At 38.3% G+C, this 14,578-nt stretch overlaps 2 protein-coding genes across 3 annotated transcripts in view; one reads left to right on the top strand and one right to left on the bottom strand.

Annotated features, from left to right (window-relative positions):
- Positions 1 to 12,037, top strand: part of elp2 (elongator acetyltransferase complex subunit 2) — a 28,724-nt gene extending 16,687 nt beyond the window's left edge. For both annotated transcript variants that reach the window (XM_055058795.1, XM_055058796.1), the window contains 9 exons: positions 228 to 297; positions 483 to 578; positions 1,561 to 1,618; positions 3,665 to 3,737; positions 4,650 to 4,842; positions 7,885 to 8,006; positions 8,153 to 8,295; positions 9,190 to 9,303; positions 10,563 to 12,037. In XM_055058795.1, the coding sequence (XP_054914770.1) occupies positions 228 to 297; positions 483 to 578; positions 1,561 to 1,618; positions 3,665 to 3,737; positions 4,650 to 4,842; positions 7,885 to 8,006; positions 8,153 to 8,295; positions 9,190 to 9,303; positions 10,563 to 10,758 (1,065 nt within the window). In that variant the 3' untranslated portion in view covers positions 10,759 to 12,037. The remainder of the gene's footprint in view (positions 1 to 227; positions 298 to 482; positions 579 to 1,560; positions 1,619 to 3,664; positions 3,738 to 4,649; positions 4,843 to 7,884; positions 8,007 to 8,152; positions 8,296 to 9,189; positions 9,304 to 10,562) is intronic.
- Positions 9,241 to 14,578, bottom strand: part of gabbr2 (gamma-aminobutyric acid (GABA) B receptor, 2) — a 184,754-nt gene continuing 179,416 nt past the window's right edge. Inside the window, exon 21 of the transcript XR_008608051.1 lies at positions 9,241 to 9,329. The gene's annotated coding sequence lies outside the window, so the exon portion shown is untranslated. The remainder of the gene's footprint in view (positions 9,330 to 14,578) is intronic.

Here is a 14,578-nt window from a genome sequence, read left to right as displayed (position 1 = left end):
ACAAATAAAACAGTGCATCTTTAGATTTTTGTTTGTAAATACTGTTTTTAAAATTGGGCACTACTTTGTTTTTGTTTCCACACAAAATCCATTGAGGTTAATGATACTTGTAATACGTAAAAATGTGAAAAAGTTAGAAGTATAAATACTTCTGATCGAGCCCTAGAGATGGAGACCTAGTTGTTCTGTAAATGTATCTCCTCCTCCATCTGTCTGCTTTTTCCCAGGGCTCAGCCAGCCTTCCAGAAGGAGCTAGCACACCTGCCTTGGGTCTTTCCAACAAGGCTGTATTTCAAGGTAAAATACTTTCCCAGCACAGCAGTTAAGTGTTTCACTGCTCCTTCTGGGGCTCCGTTTTATTTTATAATCACTTTTCATTCAAAAATCAATTTCACTTTAACTATGTAGTTGGAGACAGCTGTGCCCAATCTGGCTTAGAAAGGTTTGTTCGGTGTTTTCATTCCATTAATGTGAATTTACAGGCGACCTTGTCCCGACGACTGCCGAAGAAGAGGAGCAGTTCAGCAGTATATCTGACCAATACCAGGAGTCGTATTTCCACCCGCTCAGCCTGACTGGTACTGTAAAGCTCATATTTATCTTCAAATGTGATAAACCCTCCAGATTTAAAAAGGGGGTTTCTATCTTTTTGTACGACAAGAGGCAGTGATGGCAGCTAAAACAAAGAATTTGGAGGGAGGAAAAAAACAGGTTAATGTCATCACTGGTTGTTCACCTCCAAGTAAAAATATCTTCTTAGGAACTGAATTTTTGGTAAGGAAATAAGTTATATGTTTTGGATGAGGCCAAAATTCAAAATGTACAAGAGCCAAACAACGAAGCACTTTATACTCCCTGAACTGGAGGGTGTTGAGGGCTGTCATCAGCGTGAGTGAAGCCGCTACTTAATCTGCAATGCTAATTATAAAGCGAGCTTATGGGACTGCAAAGCTTAAGTATCGATGACCCAGGGCGGTGGGGGATCTACGAAGTGTGCCAACTGCTGTTAACAATGCATTTTCTCTTGTTAGATTGGCTTCTGCGGGCAGGAAGAGTGAATAATTATGTCTATATGACAAGTTGATGACCAAAAATAATAACTAATAGGACAAAGAGCGTACTTTTCTATTCCATTAAATTTCCCTGCAAGATGTGCTTGTACAGAATCTGTTACCGATGGCAAAATTTGAGTCCAACCCCAGGAAAACTTGTTAAAGTCTGAAGAAATTTCAAATGAAAACTGTGAACTTCTTCAAGTTCACAGTCTTTATTTTAAACTTTGTCTTGCTCTGACTGTAGCATGTTGCTTTTAATTCAGTCTTCTTATGGTACTCGTGCTCTTTTAAATTATCCTCCTGTAACATTCGGGTCCTGCCTATCAGTCTTTAACAGTAGAGGGATTTAAGTAATGAAAATGTATTCATTTGAGTATAATAAATTTTCTTTTTTTAACTCCACATTTAAAAACCAGTTTTTAGAGCCTTGCTAGTGATATTTTCAAGGATTTGAAACTATGTTGTTCTCATTTTTCTATGTGGCTGTGGTTGTGTGGACTGACAGAGCCACCACCAGAGGATCATCTCCTCCAGAATACACTGTGGCCTGAGGTCCAGAAATTGTAAGTATCCATTTCTTTTCTGTTTGGGACCTACTGTTAAATGAGCTCAGAACTTTTTTCCTTCACTTTTTAATGTCATTTGTCACAAGTAATTTGTCTGTGGCTTACACCGACCCTCACTTTAATTTAAAATCAGTCATTTCACATTAGAACCCATAATTCTAGAGTTACAAGACCTTGCAGAAGTAATCATACTCTTTTGAAGATTTTCATGTTTTCAATTTTACTGTTAGAATTTTCTGTAACAGACAAACACTAAATGGTACATAAATACGAATTTGAAGGAAACTATCAGCAGTTTTTGATTTTCAGAGGAAGAAATTGCTTTGGTCAGATGAGAACAAAATTGACTTACATGCAATATGTCGTGCATGGAGAAAACTTAACACTTCGTATTATCCTCAACCTACCCTCCAACTCTTGACTTCAGTCATGTTGTAGATTCAAATGAATCTACATGCCTTATCCAAGGCCAAAATTGCTGTATTTTACCATTTCAGCTAGCTTCTCTTGGCCTGTTGCATTCTTTTTAACTACTACCAGCTCTCTATGAAGGATGCAAGTGTGCTGTCAATATTATAGATCTTCAAGCTCCTCAGGATCCATGTGAGTCTAAGACTAACTAGGATCTCGGTTTCTTAGCAGTACAGAGGCTTATCTGGTCTTGAAGCCTCGGCTGACAGCTTTGCTATCCAGTAGCTAAATTTTTCCTCCTGTTATCAATTGAACAATTTTCCCACTGCAACGGCTTACAGTACTGCAACTATGTTCTAGTCTTTCAAGAAATATCCTAACAAATTGTATTTTGAAACATACAAATGACATTTCTTTACATTCTCAAAACCAGTTCAAACACCAAAACTTCTAATCCCAACTATTCTATATAATTTTTGTGTTTGAAAACATTGTCAATCAGAACTTATTGTTATGATTGTGGTATGGCTGATTTTTTTTTTATTGCGTATTGGACCATGACAGTATTATCTATCTCCACTGACACATGGAGTGGGAATGTGTATTGCTGTTGGTTGCTTTGTACGTCATCTGTGTGGAGTTAGCCCAAAGCTGCCCAGGAAATACATGGAAAATTTGAAAAACGTCTTGAAATCTGTGTATGATAGTTCTTTGTCTTAAGGATGTTCATGTTACACACTAATGCATTTAAAATATGCATTAGTGTTTTTTTTTATGTTCAAAATCAGACCTGGGAACCTAATGTGGCCTCATGTTACTCTTAAGCAAGCTGAGGGACTTTTCTCCTTGTTGTGCCAAAAGCTTTTATAGTAACTGAGTGAAGGATTTCTAGAGGCTCTTCAATGCTGTTTGCCCTCTTTTCTGTCAGCCAATCAGAATCCAACTTTGAGCCGTCCCGGGAGCCTCCTCTCTAGGATGAATATATTGCCTCCATTTGTTGCCAATGCTAAATCCATTTGCTAGTCAATCTTCCATAAACATGACGTATGGCACAGCCTTTTATCCAAGATGTGGACATCATCTGTGTTGAAAAGCAGTTTTTTCTGCCTCCATTTGGCTGCACCTCTTGAATCATTTAGTACATAATAGAAACATTAAAATGAGTAAGTGGCCACATTATTTTTGTGGCATAAATAATGCTCTCACCATCCTGGCCAAATTACTGTCGTGTTTAAAAGCTTCCTGGTAGAGAAAGATGGGAGTTGTTTCCCCCCCTACTGAACTGCAGACTGTGATTTTAGTTTGTTGACATTTTGAAATGACCAGGTGATGGTGAGCTAAAAACAATTAAGCTTTGAGTGACTGGCTGCTCCATGTGTTATGAGTACGAAGAAAGACCAGATCATCATTGTTTTTTTATTTATTTATTTTTTTATTAATTTCACACCAGTTGTCAAATGATGGTGCTCAGAGTTTTAAAGCTGGTGTTTAGAACAAGTATGATGATCGCCTTCTGCTTTTTCTAGTTCTCTCTTCTTTTTTTGCCCTTTGTCTTATCATCTGCATGTCCTCCCAAATCTTTCAGGGCAGCTAAAGATTAATCTGAAAATCATTGCCCTTTTTTCTCTTCAGGTATGGTCATGGATTTGAGATGTTCTGTCTCGCCTCTGACAGCACCAAGACGTTGGTTGCATCAGCATGCAAGGTCAGTGTTGCAGAAACAGCCTGGCTCACAGTTTGGATTACATGAATCTCCTGTGCATTACAGCATTAGGTCAGAGAGGAAATGTTCTTTTATGGCACACATGCTTCACCTCAGGCTGTGAAACTTATCAAGCACAGTCAAACACACACATGTACACACAAAGGTGGCAACAAACAATAATAATATTTTCTGACTTCGACTGGCATAAATCGCTTTTATTCTGATTTGTGTTGTTTCTATGCTCAGTCATTTTTTTATCTCTGAAATTCTATATGTTAGTTTGTTTCATATTACTACCAATTACAAATATTAAAATATAAGTCATTGCGTGGCAGGTCTTGTAAAGAGAAAAATTGTAATTAAAAACAGCATTAAAGAAAGTATTTACAAGAAAAGTAAGAGAGCGAATTATACAACCCACAAGAGAAACAAACCGTATGTAGTGACAGAAATTACAGCTCTTTTATTTTTTCTGGATAATTCTACACAGTTTAGTAAGAGACGCATTTTTTAAAAAGTAAGAGAACAGTACCAATGATGTTAAATTGAACATGTAAAATTTCAAATGCTTTTTACATCAATTTTCAAATACTTTCTATAAATAAGGAAAATGCTAAGAGAAATCAGATCAATGAATGTCCATTAAGCACCCCATTAGCGGGCTGCCTTTAGGTTGAATTCTGCTTTAGAGTGAAAAACTAATTTTCTATTTGGTTTGACTGCAAGAAAGAGCAAGACTTTCAGCAGATTACATAGTTTCTCTGTTATATCCTTTTAAGTTCTCAACTTTTGTCTGCTTGGAGCATCTTGGATTTGGAAAACCTATCCAAAACACACATTGCTATATCTGACATTGTGAATGATGTGTACTGCTGTGCTGAATATAAAATGACGTCCTTTACTCTTACTTAGGCTTCTAAAGCTGAACATGCAGCTGTGCTGCTGTGGAGCACAGCCACGTGGCGTCAGCTGCAGACGTTGCCATATCACACCCTTACAGTCACCCAGATGGCCTTTTCACCTGACGCAAAGTTCCTGTTGGCTGTTTCCAGAGATCGCACCTGGTCGTTATGGAGACGGAAGCTGCCAACACGAGAAAATCCAGGTGTGAAAAGAAAAACTTAGAAAAACTTAGAAAAACTTAGAAAAATGGTTAAATGAAGTGTTGAAATCTTTTTTTTTTTATTCACATGGTCAAAGATCAACTTCCCTAAGGGGGAATAATAATTTCACAGCAGCACAAATGTCCCACTAATTACCTACATAGCAATGGAATAGGAAGGAAGACTGCGACCATCTGTTCTGAAGCAGAACTGTGGACTGTAATTTTTAGTTACTCATATCCAAACCGTCGTGATGCTTTTATTTGTTTTCTAGTGCCAGGTTGGTGTGTAAAGTAAATAACATCTTGTATTATTTCTGTCATCCATATTTCAAGTGTTTTGTCATACAATGGCATCAAAATGAATATTTTCTTTAAAACTATTGTTTTCTTCTGTTGAAATCTTTTCTTAATTAAATATTTGAGCTCATCCTTCAAATTTCACTATGAAAACAACAAAAACCAACCTGATCCTGGAAGTTGTTTTCAAATGGTGATTTTATTATTTACAAAAAAATAGTAATGAAAACTAACATGGCATTTTTAAAAAATTGAATTGCCCCCTAAACTTTTGAGGAAAGCATGCCGATAACTAAAGTCTTTCAGCGATGAGTAATAAAGCAGAAAAAACTTTTTCACAACACTTTCAAAAGTTAATAAACCTCCCAAAAAATCCACTAATTTTTTTTCTTTTTTTATTTCAGAAGTTTGGGCAGATGTGAAGTTAAACTGTAACTATTAACCATTAGGTGATAATTGTAGCGATTAAATGCGGTACAACTCAGGATGAGATGATAGTTCATCGTGGTGCTATGCAAATAAAGTTAAATTAATTAAAAATTTGTTTGATAGAATTTCAACGTAAGACAACATCGGAGTCCTTTTGGCAGACACAACCCATTTCAACTCAAATTAATTAAAATAAGGTAAACCCAATGATTACATTTGTGCCAAATTAAATTCTAAAGTCAAGCTGACTTTTTTGGAAGGACTCCACTAATTAATACTGGGAAGAGCCAAGCAAATGATGTGTTGATTGAAACTTGGCCAAAAAGGAGCTAATGCAGGAATGACTACTTTTAAAGATAGCTTTTATGATTAAACACATTTTCTCCAACTATTCCCACACTGTATGTAGCCAAATGTGCTTTGAGAATTATTCATAGCCATTTGAATTTCTTAGTTCTTGTCATGGTACAACTCCAAACTCTGATACCACGTAATTAAATTCAGTCCAGTCAGTTTAGCCATTAGAAGTAATTCATTTAGAAATTGTCCACCTGGGTGTAATTTATTAACAGACGCTTTTTTGTCAAGTTTGTTAGACGACAAACGGCAACATGAAGACCCAGAAAAACTAGATGTAGGTTGGCATTCATACCTATTTTTCTAAATATATTTCCTAAAATCATCTATCTTTTTATCTATCTATGAACAAAGTGAAGTTAAGTTCTGAAACGTTTGATAGATTTGTTGTATTTTGGGCTGTGTTTTTCTAGCAGTCGCAGGATTAGTTTGCTACTTTACCTTACACTTAACCCAGTATTACTAGTGCTTGTTTTCTTTAAGCAGTCATCTAGATGGGTTTAATTAGGATTGCCAGAGTCATTTGGATATTTAGACTTGGGCATTTATATGTTGGTCATATTCGTTGAGGTATGACCAACAGAATCATTAGTCGTCGTTATTACTTAACAGAAAGAAGAACAATATGCTTATAGTTTGAAATAAACGGGAAAGCAAGCTCTACTGAACCTGGATCTCTGTTGGCCTTCTCATTGGGTCCCAGTTGTAAACAGAAATGCGTCATTGATGAGTTAACTCGTATGAGAAAATCTCTGCTCCCTAATTCAGACAAATAACTCAATCCTGCATTGACGGTGAGCGAAGCAGGACATTTAAGCCCACAGGATTACCTCCCACCTTTCCTGGGTCTCAGCGTTTCTGCTGGCTGCCCTGCCTTGGCCTTAATGTGCATTGACAGAGGGATAACCAGGCCTGTGCTTTCTGTTTCGCCTGTGCAGCAGGGCTGCATGGAGGCGCAGCAGCGCGTGCATGTGGTTTAAACAGAGGAGGGTGAGTGAGGGGAAGGTTGGGATTCCCGTCTGCTCTGCTTGACTGCTGAATCACTCAAGGTGATTGTGGAGAATGCAAACACAGCCTCGCCGGCTAGACGGGGGAAGGTTAAACGAAGTCACCGCACATCAAACAAACTGACTTCTTTCTATTCGTACACCTCCCATCTGCATGTTTCATCTTCGCCTATCGGTTCCCATGTGGATTGAGCACCCCTGTATCATATTATTCAACTTATTTGTGCCCTTTTCTATGTTTTTGTGTAAATACATTTGTCTCTGTATCACTTTACTCTGGACTCACTGTGCCCTTCTTTTACTTTTCTCTCTTTGTGAGTAAGTAAGTCTCGTTGAATAAAGAGCCGACCTGTCCTTCAGAGCCCTGCTAATGGACAAAGCTGTTGCTCATGTTTGCCCCCTAACAGTAAACCTGTGAATTTGCGCTTGTTTTTCTGGAGGAGAGTGTTTTAAAAGCACCACAAAATGCTCAGCTCGGTCTTTTGTGTGTTCTCTAAGATTTTACAGCTACATGTACCTGCCCGATTAGTTTTGTGTGTGCGTATGCAGAGCGTGACGACTGCAGACTCACAGACAGACAGGCAGCTGCCAGCAGCATACAAACAAGCTCTCTGGGGAAAACCAATCTAGGCTCTAAAATGGTTTAGGCCTGGGAAATAAACGGGAATGGCTAATAAACCAAAACTGAGTGAAATGGAGGGGCTGGAATCAGGTCCTCTGTCTTGTGGGATTGTTTATTTGACACCCAGAAGAGGCTTTGGTGACCGCTGAGCATGGATCCAGACATGCTGATGTGATGTTGTAATAATCATAACAGAGTTTGGCCATCAACTCATCCTCTCTGCTGAAAGGGACATAAATGAAACATGTTATTTGGCCTATAACACCTTTTGGTTTGTACACGAGTAAAATTTTCCCTGTCATCAGCCTTCCTGTTTGTTTCCCCCTGCAGAGCCCCCGTTCTCATTGTGTGCACACACATCCAAGGACACAGCCATGCACAGCAGGATCATCTGGTCGTGCGACTGGAGCCCCGACAGCAAATACTTTGTGACATCCAGTCGGGACAAGAAGGTAAACATCAAGTCTTGATCCAGTTCCAAAACCTCTGAATATAATTTGCTTTGAAGGTAATGAAGTAAGGAAGCCAGATGGCTGCAGCGAGAGGGGAGTACTTCTCGATGCTCAGAAAGGGTTTCTGTGTGTTAATGTGTGTTTAGGTGATCGTGTGGGGGCCGTGCATGCTAGAGAACTCTGAAGAGCAAGTGTTTCCTCTGGAGATCAAGCCATGTTCCTCCATCTTAGATGTTGGGGATTCTGCTACGGCTGTAGCCTTTTGTCCGTCCCTCTGTTCTGATCGCAGGTACATGCTAATTCAGTGTTATTTATAGTTTCTTGTAAGTATTTTCACACCCCAATAAACTTGAGCAATAAACACTCAAGTTTATTGCTACAAACTTGAGTGTATCTTATTGTAGAAACATGCAGTTGTTGGGAGCTGGAACGAAAACAGTACAGTAGATTTATTAAAATCTAAAAGGATTGGAATGCATTTTTATTGAATCCCTTTTCTTTGATACCAATAAATAAAATCCATGCACCGATTTGAAAATGATTTGTAAATTGGAAAATCTGGTCTTTTGTGGACGAATAGGAAGAAGAAAAGCACTGTTGATCAAAAGCCATAAGAAGCTCTGCATGCAGTTTACCTTAAAATTCCTGTTTCAACAAGACCAAAATTTTGACAACTTCAGAGGCTTGGAATACATTTGCAAGTTGATGTATTATAAAACAATATGACAATTTAAACAAAGCTATTACTTTATTGCCAGGCGACTATATATTCAGTTATTTTCTGCTTTGAATCCATCAGCTGTTCTCTTTTTCCCAGTGAAACCTAATTTATTAATCCCTGGAGAAACTTTGCAAAAAGAACCAAAAACCTTCCATTTCATTTGCTTATTTAATCCCCCCTCACATGTGAACAAACTGATGTTTTTCTTCCAGTACATTTTTGAAACAATATTTAAGGACACATGGAGTCCGTAATACAACAATGAGTTTATAGTTTATTGTCAATTTTATTTTTACTTTAAAGACGTCTACTCCTATTTTATGTTTTCTAAAAATGACCACCTTGCGATTGTGAAAAAAGACATTATCTAAAAAAGAAATGTACATTTGAGGTTAAAAAGGTAATAGAGGATTCTGCTCTACGGTTAACAGACATGCATTTGTTCTCTTCTGCATTTCACAGCTACTTACTTGCAGTTGGTCTGGAGTGTGGACAAATCCTGCTCTACAGGTGGAGACCCGGTCAAGAAGGAGTTTCAGGGAGTGACTGGATTAGCGGTGGTGGGACAGACACCTTGTATCCTTTCAACAGATGTACAGGTCCTAAATGGAAGCAGAAGGGCTTCGGATTGACTTGGAGCTCTGATACACTTGTGTTTTATAAACTCAAGACTTGACTTAGACTCTGGGTCTCTGCCTTTGTCTGCTTTAAGTCAGGAGTAAAATTAAGTCTGTGTGTAAGTCACAGACCACAACTCTGAGAGGTGATCCGGATCATAAGGTGAGTTTTTTAAAATTCTTTTTTAGCTTTGTACATTTATAGATTTTGTTCACTGATTAACTGCTTACAACAATCTGTAAATAATATCTCAAACCCTTCTTGTTGGTTCTGAACAAAATAAATGTTCCTCATGCGTCCCATTTTATGCCGTTAAACTCATTACATTACAAACAGTAATTTCTAGTTATTCAAAGTAAAATTTCATTGCGTTTCACCTTTCTTTTATTTATTACAAACTTTCTGTTCAATACTGAGACAAATGTAAAACAAATGCTTTGAAGAAGATTTCAATCATGATTTCCTAATAATCTTGCAAATCTTCTGACTCGGAGAAGAGAGGTCTCCACAGCCAACTGTTTATGACTGGAAAGTTTAAACGTAGGAAACTATGACGGAGGGAAGACGCTAGCAATTCTTCAAAATAAAGCACTTCCTGCTTGATTTATTCAGCCATTCATCATAGTAATCCATGTTTAAATTGCTAATGGGTTAGACATTAAGCTTTTCAAAAAATGTACACAATATTTTTGCCTGTTGATTTAAAAGTTAGAGCAAATTGTTGAATTTTCATGTGTTAGACTCAAGTATGAACAAGTACATGATTTTATTTCCTAAGCTATAGCAGTGGTTAGTTATAAGTTGATTTAATTTCCCTGCTGAGTTTGGAAACCTTGTTCTTATTTTGCTAGAGTAAAAAAGAAACAAGGCAGCAGGTACAAACCAGTGCTTCGGTGTGCAAGAAAAATACTGTTCAGATAAAAACATTGTTTTTATCTGAACAGTATTTTTCTTGTGACGTAATATTAGACGACCCGGTCTCCTCAGCTAACCTCCCCTGCTGTTTTACAACCACCCTGTATTTTTCTCAGTTTGGCAATTTTCCGTATGAAATGATATCAAGTTTTTACGTCCCAGATAAAACATTCAGGTGAACTTTTGTTATTTTTACTTTCTTTCCACTGATGATGACATATGGAACTGTCTATACAGCACGTGTGCTGGATATTTGTCTACATTTTGTCTGTTGTTTCCCTTCATCAAACGTCCTTTCAAAGACAAAGCCACACACTGGCAGTGAAGCGGCTACGCTGGAGGCCGCGGGCCGGTCGGGCAGGTCTAGAGAACAGTGAGATGGATGAGCCGAGTGACACGGAGAGAAAACTCGAAGAGAAGAGCTCCTGGGTCCAGCTTGCTAGTGCCGGCGCGGACCACTCTGTCAAAATCTTCAACATCAACAAACAGGCTCTTTAGCACCGCCACCACTGACACTATTATGTCTGTTGCGAGAAGAGAGAGAGGCTTGGACTGAGGGCCAGAGGCCTGTGTGGGCCACAGAGACCACAGCTGCTCTCTCCCAAACCATTCAGTCCCTGTGACAGCAAGTTAGGCCATGGGTCAGTCAAAGGACAGAACCTGCTGCACAAAAGCCCCGAAGTCTGTCTGCACAGAGCCAAGCGGGTTTGATGGGTGGAAGCAGGAGGGTAAAAACACCAGAACCGCAGGGTGGCATTTGGTTTGGATACTTTACAGAGAAGAAACTTTTGCTTGCCATCTAGTGCATGCCAATGGAAATATTTGTGTTGGACTGAATTCTTTAAGACGACGACTTTGTTAAAAAAAAATTAGCTTTTCTTTTTGCTTGTGAACATCTTTTTGTATTGTCACAATTTGGTTTTCTCTAAATTAAGAGAAATAAGAATTGTTTATTGGATAAGTTTTGTGATTATTTTTTTTACATTTTCCTGCTGAATTGTGTTCAGACTTGTAGCTCTTTTTTCCAAGTCTGAAGTCAAGAATTATGTAAAAAAAAAAAAAAAAAAAAAAGAAGCAAATACAAGGCAGGCAAGTAAATAGCCTAAAGTTGCAAAAGTTCTACTAAACTTTTGTTTTTAGGAGGAGAGATTTTCATAGTTACTGACTTGATATAATCTCCCTCCTACATTAGATAACCTAATATTAATTAGCAATGTGGTTAACTGATTTTCAATTGCACTACACAATAACTTGGATCAATTTAAACTGAATTTGCTTGAATCCTGTGATGCGCTAGTGGGTATCCCTTGAACTCTGCAAGTATAGGTTGGTATAGACAATAGATGAGTTGATATCAGGACCAGGCTGAACATTATGTGGTTGGATTTTATTGGAACAAATTGACTAAGTTCAATCTGGACTCCATATGAAATATGAAGTGGAACCAATGAGGGAACTTCTGGTGTGATGCAGCACAACAAAAATTTTTTTTTAATTTAACAAATTCAGCAAGTGATAAATTTATGTACACAACATAGAACTGGAGCGTCAACGCATAACACCACAGCCATGCAGGAAGAGAATATCAGTATTTAAAAATAGAACTCGATTGAACTGAAACTGAAAGACAGACGATAAAGCCAATCTCATCAGACTTTACTTTGAAAACCCAACAGTCTGACATCAGCTGTAAGCATTTTTTTTTTATCCCCTCATGCAGACATTTTATGAACTGTATTTAACTAATTGATCTTTATTAAATATGTATTACCAAAGATTCTGTTTCATCACTTGGAACTTGTCCAGTTTGCTCTTTGAGTTTGGTGAAATATGCTAACATATTTTTCAAGGACAATCCATGTCAGGAAATTTACTCTAAACCTGGCGTGCCGTCACCATTACCTATCCATCATCTATGCCCGTTGGTATGTGTGAAGGGTCACCTATCTCAGAGGAAGGGTACACCCTGAACAATGTGCCAGTCTGTGAAAGGGTAACATGGTAACACTCTCACCAAAGGATGCAACATGCCATTATTTTTGGGGCCGTGGATGGAAGCCAGAGTACCTGGAGAGAATCCACACACGCACAGGGGGAACATACAGAGACTGCAGGCTGGGTTTCAAACCCAAGAGCAGCCCTCCCTCATGCGCTAGTCATAAATTTATCTGGGATCAGGGGTTGCCTGCAGCCTTACGTCTGTCCATTCAGAAACTGTGTGCAATCTTCAAACTCTAAAATGAGTTGAGGAAAAAGCTGCCGTACATCATGAGGAATCCCCAACCTTCATGTCATGGTATTATGAAAGTGTTATCTTCAATATTTTATTTTAAAATGGAACAGTGTTCTTGCTTTTCATTGTAATTTTTGTGTTATGAGGTCTTTACTCTGGCTTGCAAACTGATAGACATTGTGTACATATATATATATATATATATATATATATATATATATATATATATATATATATATATATATATATATACACATATATATACACATATATACCGTACTTTCCGGACTATTAGCCGCACCTGAATATAAGCCGCAGAAGCTAAATTGCATGATTTGTACATATACAAGCCGCACCGGACTATAAGCCGCAGGTTTTTTATGTTTACGTAATTACCATATGGTTCGTGTACAGAGGGGATTGTTGGGAAAGAGGCAACTGTTTGGGTCAGCTCCTATTTATTATCATTTCAACACAAGTTGCATATTTGCATACGTTAACTGTTACAATTTAGTGCAATAGTAGCTCCTATTTATAAACATTTGAACAAACAAGTTGCATATTTGCATAACGTTTTCAACCATTTAGTGCAATAGTAGCTACAGAAGGTACAGAACATATAAAGCTACAACAACAAATAAAGTGCCTGTGACACAACAGTAAGTCTAAATTGCAGTAACACTGTTGCTTAAAATATACGGTTATCAGTCTACCAGAAAAGTTATTACCGTAACCCTCCTCTTCATCTTTGGTGAAGTACATGGCTGTAACCAGAAAAGTCAAGTCATTAATCCTCATCTTTGTCTTCTTCCTCCATACTAAAACCACAAAAGTCCTCATCTTCAGTGTCGGAAACAAACAGGTTCAGGGCTTCGTCAGCCACTCTCCCCTCTCTTTCAATGTCGCTCTCAAACCAACGAACTCCTCTTCGTCACTGTCGGAATCGAACAGCCTCTGAAAGGCCTCAGGTGTGGCGGCGTCCTCCTCTCAATCACGCAGCAGTCCAGCCTTTCTGAACCCGTTGGTGATTGTGGATTTTTTTTTACACTCCTCCACGCCATCAGGATCCACTCGCAAACTTGTGCAACGGTAGCTTTTCTCATGGACCCGTTTTGGTGAACGATTTATTTATTTTTCCTGCTGGCGTCTCCAACGTCTCACCATTGACTCGTTGATTCCAAAGTTACATGCAGCGGTTCTATTTCCTTCGTTTACTGCCAAATTGACTGCCTTTAACTTAAAAGCTGCATCATATGCATTTCTACGTTTGTTTTCCATAATGAGGGTGTCTCACAAACTGTCTTGCGCTTGCAATGTCCGTCTTTCTCTCGCTGTCCTTCTGTCTCGTACCACTGGCAGTAGAAGTCTGCTTCCGGAGGACCTCCGCGTCCCGTGTGCGCAGCTACTTGTGTGTTGAAGCAAATGTGACGTCAACATGGTGGATGGTAAAATCCATGGATTTAGGTATCCCCCTAGTGGCCGTTAGCTGTAAAAATCCATAGATAAGTCGCACTGTTATATAAGCCGCAGGGTCGAAAAAATGGGAAAAAAGTCGCGGCTTATAGTCCGAAAATTTCGGTGTATATATATATATATATATATATATATATATATATATATATATATATATATTTTTTTTTTTTTTTTCAGGCAGCCATTGAGCACCTTTAGGGTGAAAATAGTTTACTATGACGTGGTGCCTTTAAAAGTTAGAGATTAATCATAAAAATAGGGACCAGTGGAACAGCAAATAAAGCCACTGACAAAGGTTGCTCAGACCTCTCGAGTCCTGCTTTAGAAAAGAAGTAAATGAGAAAATATTTGAGATGATTATGTTATTATACCTCTGAGTCAGCCGTAGCTCTCTCAGGGTTATAGTCTGAGATCATAATGGGAAATAAGAGCACCGTTTTTACACTATTGAAATGTAATTTCATGCTTTTGTTAGACAAACAAAGCCAGCATGGCAGGAAGATGTTTTAAAGAGGAAGCAGTTTGCCTTTTATTGTTGGTTTGTCTAATCTGTGTAAGTGTGTGTGCAGTCTGTGCTCCCTTTTAGCTTAGCTTTGGTTCGGAAGAAAACAG

Source organism: Poeciliopsis prolifica, unplaced genomic scaffold (genome assembly GCF_027474105.1).
Source record: "Poeciliopsis prolifica strain line A6 unplaced genomic scaffold, Auburn_PproV2 SCAFFOLD052, whole genome shotgun sequence".
Classification (NCBI taxonomy): domain Eukaryota; kingdom Metazoa; phylum Chordata; class Actinopteri; order Cyprinodontiformes; family Poeciliidae; genus Poeciliopsis; species Poeciliopsis prolifica.
Note: the sequence above shows the minus strand (reverse complement) of the source record. Positions and strands in the feature narration are given on the sequence as shown.